We start from the raw sequence: 13,832 nt of genomic DNA on the forward strand, positions 1-13,832 counted from the left end.
TCCAGGACATCTACAAGGTTCTCTGGGGAAGCCTTCCCCTAGGCCAACTAGCCTTGGATTACCCCTTCCTGTGACTCCTCTAGTTGGAAGCCCTCCGCTGTTCCTCCGAGTCTCCTCAGATCCACCTGTCCGCCCTCCAACGCCATAACCACCGTCGGTCTACCTACGTCCTCTCCTCTACTCCCTCTCTTGGTACCCACTCCCCTCCGCTGCACTTTATCTGCTTCCTTCGGTAAGCACAACTTATCCTGTAGTCAAGTCATTTCCCACCATCTTTATACTCACCATCTCCATTTTGCCTGCAGTCGCCCCCGAGAGTTTCCTGGACCCAACCTTCCTTCCTGTGGCAATCTATCTCCTTGTACATGTTGTAAATAAATTATTGCACTTACTGATCTCTTCGTGTGTGTTCCTGCATGTGGGTTCGAAGCCTCAAATCCACCATGACATTCATGACCTCTGGAGACATTTACTAATGTCTCGCAGCACAAACTAAAATGTTGCTGCACAACGTTTGAACCCAGTTTGTTGGACGGTGGAGCGAACTGCCCTCAGCTGGATGGCCAGAGCAGAATCTGATGGTTGAATATCAGATTAGAAACTATAAACATGTCTGTTTTTCAGCTCCACTAAACATTAAATGGAGTCTGATTTTATTGGCTCTAAGCTCCTAAATGCCCGTCCTCCAAAGCGACGCCTCCGCCTGGTTCTTTGGAGAACCAGTTTCCCATCTTTGTTATGAATATTAATCCTATTTAGAACCAGATCCTTCCCAAGTTAAACGGTTGCTTTGTCTTGGAGCGTCGGCGCTCGATTCCTGTCGTTAAAGTTTCCGTTCAGGTTCCCGTCAGGCTGATGGGGTCCGAGCATCTGAAGCGGGGGATTTCCAGTTGAACCGGGACAGAGCCGCGCTCAGAGGGAAAAGGAAGAAGGCATTTAGGATTCCTGGCGCAGCTGGGAGGCTCAGAGCCAAATTAGGCTTACCTATCGACCGGCGCGCGGCTCCACAAGGGCCCGGTGGAAAATAACAAGAGATTAGCAGTGGAAGTGGATGCATTTGGAAACCAGGCGTTGTACGGGGAACTACAAAGGATGGCGAGTAGATAAAAACGGATCAGATGGAGATACGGACCCAGAGAGCGATGGAGGGAGGAAGAGAGGAAACGGCTGCTGCTGCTGTGGCTGGAGCAGAAGGACAACAAAAGTTAGAAAAACAGAAATGGGTCCAAACACCTGGATCCAGGTAAACCATGGGTCCATGGTTCACCTGGATCACCTGGGCTGCGTCAAACTCTCTGGACTCGTCGTTTCTCCCCTCCCAGAGGTCGACATGCGACCCCTGGGCAAAACGTTCAGGATGAAGCATCAACATGGCGCCACTGTCAATCAGTCCAGTATGTCAGCAGCTGACCAATCAACGGTCACAGTTTGTCCTGAAGGACACGCCCCCTACTGGACAGACTGAACCTCCCGGTTCATCACTGCTGAACCGGAACCGGACCTTCAGGGCAAATGGACTGGAGTCTGGTTAAAGTCAGTTGTTTGGCAGCATTTTGGATTTCCAGTAGGAGCGATAAATGGTGACAGAGCAGCAGATCGTGGATGAATGGATGAATGGATGAATGGATATATTGATCCCAGAGGGACATTCGCAGCTGGTCAGCAGTGATGAGCAGAAAACAGAATCGGAAACGGAGAGTTGTCGGTTTGTTGAGTTTTGGTCAAATTGCCGAATAAAATTATTTTTCTGCAGATCTTTGAAGTTTTAAAATCTCACTCTCGTGTCTCGTCTAGTTTTATGAGTTTCATACATCGTTACACCCCAACCAGTCAGATGACTTGTTCACAGCAGTGAACTGTGAAAATGAACTGATTCATTCTGAACATGTATGAACTGAACCGGTTCTCCTTCGTAGACTTTGCATGAAACTCTGAACAGTTCGTTCTCAGCATAACTTCATAGTCTACTAACCCAGCAACAGTTTGGATCAGATACAAACAGTTCGTAAACGTATAAGCAAAGTTTTCTGAGGTAAATCAGTTTTCTCAGCTGTCGTCCTGACCGTGCCGATTCCTTCACCTGGCGCTGCACGGCGTCCGTTTGTTTGGCTGCAGACGCGTCTCTCTGGAGGACGAGGCGTTCCCACTGCGAGCGACAGAGAGATGGAGAGATTAGCTGTGAAGAGGGAAGGAAAACAGCCAGCGGTTACAAAAAAGGAAAGATGGAGATAAAAGACAAGAGGAAGGCATAAAAAATAGTTTGGTCAACTGTGAAGCTGTGAGCGATAAGAGATGAACTAAAAAGAGAGGGATTAGAGAGGAAGTGTATGGAGGGATGAACGAGACGCGGCAGGAAGATGGAGTTCATCATGGAGGATGAAAACAGGCAGCAGCTGCTGGAGACGCCGTGTTTCAGTGTTAAAAATGTTAAAAGTTGACGGAAATTGAGAAAAAAATGATAAATATTTGACTTTTGAAGAAATGATTCTGGAGTCTGAAAACAGGAAAACAAATATACAAAGTAAACATCAAATGTTGGTACCTCCATTAGATCCTAAATATTTTAAAACCATCTGTGCTGGTCACATTTTAAAGTAAAATAAATTAAAATAAATATTACCTAAAATGGGCAACGGGGAGTCAGCATACCTTTATTCTTTACTAAATACTCTTGGAATACAAAACTGAAGTATTTTTGTAAGTAATTTTTCTATAGTTTTTTTAATTACCATGTTTGTTCAGCATAAATTTGCTGGCTGTGATTGGCTGCTATTTGTTCAAGTATTACTCTAGATTACTGTTCCCCTCCTGGCCTGTGGGGGCGCTGCACCAAGAAACGACACAAAAACCTCTGAAGACTCTGAGAGCAACTTCCTTCTTCACCAGATGGAAACAAGATGGAGGATTTTAGCGGTTGGAGGATTTCTGCTGCTAGCGCTAGGCTAGCATGTTAGCTTTGGTTGGATTTACCCAGAATGCCCTGCGCTGCAGTCCACTTCCTGCTTTTGGAGCGGTCTCTGGTCCGCTGGGCGTTCACATTCAAACTGAACCAGAGTTCACTTCAACCGAACCCAGACTGAGGCTTGGAGGACCAGAGGTCAGAGGTCAGTTAGCACTCACACCTCACCGACCGGAACACCAACAAGTGGACTGGCGTCAGATTAAAGCGGACTGGAGTCGGGTCAGGACACGGTGGTGCATGGCAGTGATGTGGGACCAGGAAGATTTTCATGCATTCTGCCCCTTTTACTCTGACAGCCTCTAATACAGTAAAGTGCCACTAACTGCCTCCATCAAAGCTGAGGGTTCTGACCTTCACCGATCTGACTGAGTTTTTTCTGTTGTGCAGATGCTCAGAGACCTGCAGCTGGGCCTGGTTCTGATCCGGCTGGGCTGAATCAAAGCGATAATTAAAGGTGCAGCCCTGATGTTTTTGGCTGTGAGAAGACGTGAAAGCGGCCCTGCTGTCGCGTCCAGCAGCAGTAAACATGAGGCCGGTTGATCGGAAAGCTTTTTATTATTCGGCTGTTTAAACCAGAACCAGATCCCCATCTGGCCGCCAACCGATTCACGTCTGATCGGCGAGTTTCTCACAGAAACGGCGTCATGTGTGTTTGGAAATCAGGGTGATGAAAGCGGCGCGAGCGAAGCGTGATGCTGCTGATTTATCGTCGCGTTGAGAGGAAAACACGCCAGGAATCCTGAGTCAGGAACCGGACCGCTGGATGGCTCAGCGTGGGAATCAGGAGGCATCCGGGCCGGTTTGAAACCTCCTGCTGGGCCGGGAGCTGGTCCGGTTCTGGTCGGGCCGGACTGGGTCGGGCCGGCTCCCAGTCTCCGCCTGGCTCCTCTTAGAGCTCACATTTTGAAACCTAATATGGTCCTAAATCAGATTTCTAAATGTTTAGGTGTGTTATGAGAAGCATGTTGTGTGTGTGTGTGTGTGTGTGTGTGTGTGTGTGTGTGTGTGTGTGTGTGTGTGTGGGGGGTGTGTGTGTGTGTGTGTGTGAACCTGGTTTTTGTATCTTTGTGGGGACCCATTTCATTTCTGGCTGCATTGAGGAGTTGTGGGGACTACTGCTTCTTGTGGGGACAAATCCTGGTCCATGAGGGGAAATGCTGTTTTTGGGTCAGGGGTTAGGTTTAGGCTGTAGAAATGAATGGAAGTCAATATAAAGCCCCCACAAGACACGAAAACACAACTGTGTGTGTGTGTTTTGATTTCCTCTCAATAAACATCAGACTCTTTTACAGGGAGCCAGTGTATACACACACACTCACAGGGTGTCGGTTCGTGTTGCGGTGTGTCCGTTGCTCCGATGGCGTCCAGGAAACGCGACGAGCTTTTAATCTGTTGATGGAAGGAGAAGATGATTGTTTCCCTCGTTCACGTCTCCGGGTTTTTGGAAGTTTTGCCCAAAATGTTGTTGCCATCAGAGCAGTTGGAGTGTTTGTGTGCTTTGGCGTCGCTCTGTTTGTCTTAGCATGTTGGCGTGCTTCTGTGCATGTGTGTGGGCTGCGACACTGTGCCGGCCGTTCTCACGCTCATCCCACTACTGCATTCAGAGAGATGCAGAAAAACACCGGAACAGAACCGGAACAGAGCCAGAACAGAACCGGGCCGAACAGAACCAGACTGGTACCAGAACAGAACCAGCCCCGGGTTTTATGGACATGCTGAAAAATTTAATCCATAAATGTCATCAATGTTCAAATACTCAGGTGTTTATGGGACCCGATGGTGAAGTTAGAAAGTCAGTTGGTTATTTAGTCATAAAAGAGAAAAATTAGGTACATTCAATTATAAATGTTATTAATTCAGTCAGAAATGTCGCAGTTTCAAACTAAATATGTAGTTAAGTCAGAGCTAGCTAAATATTTTGTTAGCTCTAAGGTAGCTAACTAAATATTTAGTTTAAAACTAAATATTTAGTTTAACAACTAAACATGTAGCTTTTGTGCAGCAAAAAGTTTTGTTTGTACCACTTTCACTTTAGAAACATCTGTAGATGTTGCACTTTGTATTGCCTTGTTGCTGAAAATGTGCTATATAAATATAATTACCTTTTCCTTTACCAAGGGTCGTGAAAGGTCAATCAATCCCCCCATCCTTCTTCAAATCTTGTCAAAGTTTGTACTAGTTTGATTTTGTTGTGCTGCACAAATTGTGTTTGTGCTGCTTTGGATTTGAAGATATTAATGAAAGTTTAAAGGCAAAAAGGTCAACCAGCTCTCCCACATTACCCAAATCTAACGTTACGTTACGTTTGTGCAGTAATCACATTTTTTATTTCATGCTGCTCTATGCAGATGCTCAGTCTACACCGATGAAAACTTATCTTTATCTCCAAAGATAAAGGTAAGTTTAAGGTAAGAAAATTCGCTGTTTTAAGCAGACAGTGAATTTTCCACCTTTACGCCCTGCATACCTGCACTACACCAAACTGTTTCTTCACATTTAGCCTTCAGTTAAACACATTTCAGAGAAAATGGGAAACATTGATTGAGTTTGCATTAGCATTAGCACCTGCTTTGTTTCATGTCAGATTTATAACCTTCCTGTTTCTCTCTGCAGGGATTTAAACAAAAACAACATCACCAGAATCACTAAAGTGGACTTTTCTGGACTGAAGAACCTCAGGATTCTGTAAGTTTGGTTCTTTTGTCTCGGTAACTAAAAATAGAAAATGTTCATAGCTCCTGGGAAATGTGATGGCAGGTCTGGTGGTTACCAGAAATGAACCTTTTATGAGAAGAATTAAAGAACTTCAAAGAACCTTAAAGTCCAGTTTGATCTCAAAAAGCTAAATAATCTGAGCAATAATCTAATAGTGGGAATAGATTCTTAGAGCGGCTTTGAAGCCAAAGGGAAACGTTGACCTGCAGGAAACAATTATCTCTATTTTGTTTTTCAGTCTAAAACCTTCTCCATTGGGAAGCCATCTTTCATCTTCCTGCTTTAAATCAAACGACTCTTTGGGCAAAAATACATTTAATAACTTCACATCCCCTTTTGCTGCCAGTTTAAGATCTTGAAGCTTCCAGAAATTCAGCTCTGTATAAATCTCTCATAAAAAAGTATTCACATCCTTTAGATTATGCACATTTTCTCCTGTTAATTTGTTCTCTTAGATTTTTAAGAAACACAAATGTTACTTGATCCCCTCCATGGTAAAATATGGTAGTGGCAGCATCATGAGCTGGTTTTCCATCCAGCCTGCCTGAGTGCAGACAAACCAAGAAGATCTGCAACCAGACGACTGGCTGGATTTAAATGCACACCGCACCATTCAGACTTTATTTGTAAAACAAAATACAGAAATCATAAAAAAAATTTAATTAAATTCTCTTTCACAAAAGCTGCTGCAGTTCCATTAAAAATGGGCGCAAAACTTGTTCTGTTTCCATTAAATAAGAAATTAAATTAAAACCTTCATGCAAGGTAATCATGGAGGTAATGGATGTAAACATGACATATTTATAATCGTCTGAAGCAAAAAAAAAAACTTGCAGTTTTTGCTAAATACACAAATTTAGATACGACTGAGAAACCGGTTGAAAACCTGAGTTTTTCTAATGTTGTGTGTTTCCATTAAAGCCACTTTTTGTAACTTTTACAAAAATAAATTTTATCCATATTTAAGCTATGACAGTGGGATGACAATCTCACTGTATAATCTCGTTCTCCTCCTTGAACTGCTGACGTCTGAAGAAATGCACCAAAAACAACCAATCAGAGGTAGGAGGCGGATCGTAGCGCCATCAATCAACCTCATGTACTCACTGCCGAATGCGCTAACAACTTACCGTTACAGGAAAACCATTTCTGCGGTGGAGATGCAGATGGATGGCTCAGACCACAGCATGGTCTGAGCATGATTGACAGCGCTAAGACCCGCCTTTTGCCTCTGATTGGTAGCTTCTAGTTAGCACTGTAAGAAGACAGTGGAGTTTTATTTTTCTTATACTGTTATGAAATATGGAAAAAAAACAGCTGTGCGCTGATTTACCTGCTATCTGATCCTCCATGTCTTTTTTACTGCAGTGAGCCTCCATGTAGCCAAACTCCGTCAAGTATAACATTGTTTTTATGTCGTATTAGCTTCGTTGTGTTGATGCATTTTGACCTGCTTCAATTTTCCACCGCAACACGCAAACTTCCCCATTCACTCAGTGCGTTATAGTTATAGTTCCACATCGCTTAGGATTTGTTGCTGCGCGTTTGCGCAGTGTGAAGGAAAGAGGAGACCAGCTGCACAGGCAGGCTGAGAAATGAGATGCAGGTGATCGGTATTGGCAACAAGAGCCAATGATCGCCGATCACCGATCATGCACTTTTTCATGGAAATCGGCCGATTATGATCGGTGGCCAATCGATCGGCACACCTCTAATATTTACCTAACGGGCCTCTGGGTGCCTTAAGGCCCAAGCAGATCCAGGTCCAGCGACGATGCACGGGCCCTGCAAACTTTTACAAGCTAAGCTAACCTAGCATAGCAGCCATTAGCATCAGGATGGTTTACAACTTCTACGCGACTGTTGGCAGTGAAAGGTCAAAGGAACAAAGAGTTTAATATCCAGATTTACAATGACTTAAAAAAAGTATTCACACTCAATAAAGATTTCCATATTTTGTCACATTATAACCACAAATATAGAATACTAAAAAATTTATGTGAAAGACCAAGTGGTTTCCATGGTGACATAGAAAGATATAGGAGCGTGATCTGCGAACGAACGCTGTGCTTGAAATGTCTGTATTCATCTGTTTCCTGCTTTAACTGAGCCATGGTGAAACAACGCGGCTGATGATTGGTTCTTCATGTTATTTCTTGATCATTGAAACGTTTGAACTCAGCAGAACGAGACACTTATCTGCTGCCCTAATTCACTTCACAGGCTCTCACTGTTTCAGCACAAACGCCTAAAATGTGTGTGTGTGTGTTTGTTTGTATGTTTGTTTGTAATATCTTATGCGGACCCTTTTCCTGACACTACGTTGTGGGGACCACTGCTCCTTGTGGGACCAAAGCTTGGGCCCCACAAGGGGAAACACTACTTTTGGGTCCGGGGTCAGATTTAGGACTCAGGTGTGAATCAGTTTTGGTTGGTTAGAGTTAGGATGTAGAAATGAATGGAAGTCAATGGAAAGTCCCCACAAAGATAGCCACGTAAACGTGTGTGTGTGAGGGCTTTAATAACTATAATCACTGCTGGCTGCATGCGCTGCGTTTTAACCAGAGCGGCAGATAAAAATACACAGAGGAGAGAAGCAAGTTCCTCCAAAACGACTTTCACGTCATCCGATTTTTTATCTGAATCACAATAAGCAGTGTGTGATTTCATTGTGTTGGCGCGGAAAGATAGAGGGGCGAGCGAGGGGAGTGTGTGTGCGTGTGTGTGTGAGAGAGAGAGAGGCCAGCGGTGTGTTTCTTGTGGTCAGAGACGAACTGCTGCGACGTTCGCCTCCAAACTGGGAGGAGAAGTCCTGGGAAAAACGGAAAACCAAAGATATTCACACCAAGTGAAGATTCAGAGCTAACAGCCATTCAGCCGAACGAAAAACCGTTCAACAGCCTCAGTAACCAAAATTACATTTCAACATTATCGATCATTCAGCTTAGACAGGGGCAACAGGCAATAGGGGGCAGGTAGGATAATAAAGTTCAAGCTAGCGGCTTGTTCTGGCTGCCGTCTTTTCAGCAATATTAAAGAGGAAATGATCAAACTCATTTTAATTTATCAACATATAATCAATTAATTCATTGATTATTGAGACAAACAAAAACCTGAGCATCAGATTTTGACGGGACTCGTGTGACAGTGAAACCCAGAGACAGAGACTCGTGACTCTGACTCGGGTTTTATGACAAAACTTTGACCTTTAACCTGAGATGAAATTAGGTGCGTTTGTTTTGCTATCTGGGACGTCTGTGGGCGGTTCTTAACGTGTCAGCATTAAATCTGAGTAAAAATATTTTTCACTTGTGAAGTCAGCATCTTTACAAAATAAAAGCATTCTTACTCATTCAGTCACGACTCAGACTGAGAGGAAAACTTTATTTAGTTTTCCTTGCTGTGAAGAAATGAATTATTTTAGCTTAAAGACAGCGCTAATAGGTAAAATAAAACTGATTTGGTGTTTCTGCTGCCTCTCAATAATATAAACTAAACAAAATAAAAGCTCTAGTTTTCCTGATTTGTTGCTATCTGGGAATCTCCAGCCTCGCCATCAGAAGTTGATATGTAAGCCGCATTAAAAGCATCCAGCAGTTTCCCATCTGGCTGCTGCTAACTCTACGGTTACCATAGCATCTCTGGCAGCCTCACATTCCCAGATCTCTTCCAGACTGGATTCAGAAATCCCAAACAAATCCAGATGTAATGAAACTGGAGTTTGCTCAGGAGAAGCTAGATGGTCGATGTTTTTTCACACAGCGCAGCGCTTTGGCTTCTCATTTTAAAACCAGAACCAGTGGCACATTGAGCAACTTTTTAAAAAATGTGACCCGCAACAAATCTAACAACTTTAAACAACAAAAAATGAAGTGACTGTTGATAAATCTAGCAACTTTTTCTGTCATTAGTGATTTTCTAGCGTTATGCCTGAGCGTTGGGCTGTGCGCCGTTACCAATAGGAAAACTCAACTGCAGTAGCCACTGTTCAACCACAGAGGGCAGCAGTGAGACAACTTCAGGCCAAATATTGCAGAATTTAACAAATCTACACAAAAACACCCCAACTTGCAACAACATAACGATGGAACCATTAAAGACCAACTTAGACATTTTAAGTGCAAAATCAAGCTCATTTACCCGACGGGTTGGTAGAACTGCTGACCCGTTTCGGTTCCTCTGTTTCCTGGTTTTTATCTCCTAAAACGTTCCAGTTCTCCTCTTTCCTCGTTTTTAGCTCTTATAGGACAGAAATCCTCCGCCCTGCTGTCTGCTGAGACGTTCTTTCTGCTCGGTCGGCTCCATCTGGAAAACCTTAGCGGTGCGTCCCACACAGGAACGCTGGAGATGTTGGTCTGCAGGAACCACATAAAAGCCCCGAGACAAATGGGGGAAATTTGCTCTAAAGAATTGGATGTTAATTATTTGTTTTGGCTGACTAGATTAAAACATTTGTTATGCACAGAGTGTTGGTGGCAGATCTGTCCGCTCCGCTGACTCTCTGTTTACTCAGCCGGTGAAGTGTCTCTGCTGCAGCCAGACGGGACATTTCTCTGCTGTGTAGAGTATGAAAACTAACAGTTCCTTCTCCAGGGGTATGAATACTAATGGTCCTGTATCCAGGGGTATGAATACTTATGGTCTCTGTGCCGTTTTGTCTGCTGCAGCCACCTGGAGGACAACCAGATCAGCGTCTTGGAGAGAGGAGCCTTCCAGGACCTCAGGCTGCTGGAGAGGCTGTAAGTTTTCACACATCCAGCCAAAGTATTGACACCCTGAACTCTTTCCAGTGACTTTAGCTGGGATTTTACTCCAACACCCTGAAATAAAAAGCACCTGGCAGGTCTGGAAGCTGATGTTCTGGTGCAGAAAAACCCAGAAGACGCGCAGCCGGCCATTACTGACTCACAGCGAGATGAATAGAAATGCACTCCACACTTTTCAGATTTTTATTTGTTAAAAAATGTTGAAAATCAACAGTCTGTTTCATCTGACGCCGCCATGACCTCTGGTTCCAGTTAATGTCACATAAAGGTTGGATTAAAATGTAAAAAGGTTTTTTGGTGTGTTCTCACCAAACGCATTTCGCGTGTCGGCCGCACCTCAGCAATCTGGCGCTGCGTTTTGAGCATTTCCAAGCGCGTCCGAGAAAGATGCCGGCAACGGAAAACAACGACTAGGGCGTCTGACACGCCCTCGCTGCGCCTCGACGCAGACTGAATGTAAACCAGAAACACGTTTGGTGGGGAGCAAAACGTCAGGCGTCTGCATTGAAACACGCGTCGACCTCGAAGCATCGGACGCATTTTTGATGCGCGTAACACGTTTGGTGTGAACGCAGCATTCGTAGCGATTAGGGCTGCTGGGAAAAAAATTTAAACTCGATATCGGACTTTTTCTCAGAATTTTTACTTTTTTTCTCGATTTCCAAATTTTTTTTTCTCATATTTCTTTTGATCTCAGAAGATTAAAGTCATAATTTTAGTTTTTCTCCCAATGGCTCCAAACTTCCGCCATAGTTACGCGACATGACAGGAAAAAAGTTTAGGCGGTGTGAAAAGTTCTGCAGGACTCCGTATTCGGCTTCCTACAGCTGCTCAGCAGTTTGCTCTGGGATTTGTTGACAGATGCAGAGTCACACACACACACACACACACACACACACACACACACATGCAGGATGAGGCTGAATCCACGTTTATCCCTGTAAAAACTAAACAGTCACATATTTCAGATAGTTTAGTCTGTAAATGGAGATCAGCTGCTGATCTGAAGTTGAGGAGAAATATTTAATATTTAATACTTTTGGGTCAAAACTACAACAAAAGAAGTTTTTCTGGTTTTAATGTTTTATTGCTCTGACTTAAATCTGAATTTAAAAACTGTAAAAAGATGCAGGTTGACGTAAGCCTCATAAAGATGCTGCTCAGACGGTTTAACTTGAAAATCAGCTGGAATATTGTTTGATTTTTAAGGTTCACCAAGTTGATTTAACAGCAATAGACACATTATCTGTTTTTTAGTGCTGATCGCTCTTTAGTCGTGAGTTGAGTTAACTTTATACTGTAATTTAAACCAAATAATTATCTGATAAAAACTGTTTCATCAGCTAAACAACACATTCTGGATTATTTTCACTCACATTATCAAGTTTGGAGAGTGTTGATTTTAAAAAAAGTACCAGTTCCACTAGCAGATTATTTCACTTATAATGAGAAATATTTTCATGATAAAAGTGAAATAATCTGAGATATTCTTCACAGAAACTTGCTAAGCCTGGCGGTCGGTTCACCAGCAGCTGCCATGTTTTTAAGTTAAAAATGTGTAAATGTCACAGGAAATTTCAAAATATAGCAGTTATGTGTTATTGGCAAGATATTATTAACAACTTTAAAAAAGGCAAACATAAAAAATACTCTTGAAAGACATTTATAAGCCTGGTGGGGATCAAGTCAAATCTGGCGGCTGCCAGGCTGATGATACACTAGAGGAAATCCTGAATCTGCCAGAACTTTTTCATCAATATTAAGGAACTGTTTGCTTAAAACAAGCTCCTATATCTTCCTGAAAAGCTACCTGTAAGCTAGATTTGTCTTATTTTAAATGTTCTGAGGTATTTGCAGGAGAAACTAGACAGAAATATTTGTTAATATTTGTGTTTTTTCATAATTTCATGTGGCGTTTCTCCTCCCATCCAGTCAGAAATAGTGAATATGTCTTTGTTGCTGTCTCTGCTTGGATCAGAGTGAAAGTCCAGGAGGATTTTTCTCTCTGTCTCGGAGGTCAGAGGTCTGTGTCTGTGTCTTCTCCGACACTAACTCGACGCCGCGACCCCGTGACCCCGCCCTGCATCTCTTTTTCCCATCCACGCCTCATTTCTCAGTTGGCCTGATAACGCGCTCACTCCCTCCGCTCGCGTTGTCCTCGTTTATCTTCTGCTCACAGGGGAACCAGGAGAAGACGCATCTCTAACATCTGACATGTTTTATGCTGCCAGAGCCGCAGCTCTCTGATCAAACACTTAAAAACTTCATTTGTGGCTAAATTTACTGATTAGAAACTCTTCAGTTCATGACTCTGCTGCTTCTCCTGAATCACTTTAACTGTGAGGAAACTGCCAAAAAAAATTTTAAACTTCAGATTTAGCTCTGGGATAAATTTTATGAATGTTATTTTTGGTTTTCTGTTTTTAGTAAATTCACTAAACATTTAAAACATTTCTCCAGATTGTAATAGTGAAGTACTTGTGTCAAATGTTGAGGAATACCATTTGGAAAAAGGCTGTAACTTACACTGTATATATGCAGTCATATTTAATAAATGATAGTTTGTCACTTCAGCATAACATCTAGATTAATTACACCCAGATTGGTGTTTACAAGCCTTTATTTCTGTTAAATACGATGATTTCCTCATTCCAGCTGAAGAAAATATGACATTTAATATCAGACCAATAAAAACTAACCAGATTGTTGCCTTTCTACACATTTCTCCTTGATTCTCATCTCCCTTTATTTCTCTGTCTGGGATTTCTGTCATTGAGATTTCTGTCATTCAACCAAACCAATTGGCGAACAGGCAGAGAAGTTGTGATTTTCTGCTGTTTTAGAGTTTTAGCGACGGCAGCGGAGGAAGTGAGCGAAGCCGCTCAGCCCGTGTCGGCCACGCCTCCAAATATTTACCGATTGAAGATGGAACAAGTCGAATGCTAAAGACATTTTACTATTGGCAAAGACATTGTTCTGCTCGGCACGTCTGTTTTCGCAGTGGAGGATGGTTGTTGACAGCAGCTGCTTTTTCCGGTTAGCTTTATAGCTCAGCTTCCTTTACAGCCCAGCTAGCATGGTTAAATGTTAGCGATTGGGTAAAATTCAATCCAATCGTTTCTTAACGCCTGGATGGAGCAAAGTGTAGAATAAACCCAATAAAAGCATTTTTAATTCAAAGATGTGAGTTTAAATCCAGAGCTTCAAATCCAGACAAAACTTTGCCAATATTCCTCTTATGTCGAAAAAACACATTTTTGTAGTTTCCATTAAATAAGAAATTAAATTAAAGTCACACATGAATAAGTTTATTCATGCAATAAGTTATTAAAAATTAAGTTGCGCCATCATCCTCCAACCATTTCCTGTCGTCGTCTTTGTTGTTTCTG

At 42.7% G+C, this 13,832-nt stretch overlaps 1 protein-coding gene across 1 annotated transcript in view; it reads left to right on the forward strand.

The window, feature by feature from the left end:
- The window catches only part of slit3 (slit homolog 3 (Drosophila)), a 226,983-nt gene that overhangs the window by 17,621 nt on the left and 195,530 nt on the right, over positions 1-13,832 (forward strand). Inside the window, exons 2-3 of the mRNA XM_081611949.1 lie at positions 5,576-5,647; positions 10,345-10,416. Of these exons, the coding sequence (XP_081468075.1) occupies positions 5,576-5,647; positions 10,345-10,416 (144 nt within the window). The remainder of the gene's footprint in view (positions 1-5,575; positions 5,648-10,344; positions 10,417-13,832) is intronic.

The sequence above is a fragment of the Poecilia reticulata genome, chromosome 10 (assembly GCF_904066995.2).
Source record: "Poecilia reticulata chromosome 10, P_reticulata-male-v2, whole genome shotgun sequence".
In the NCBI taxonomy this organism is placed as follows: Eukaryota; Metazoa; Chordata; class Actinopteri; order Cyprinodontiformes; family Poeciliidae; genus Poecilia; species Poecilia reticulata.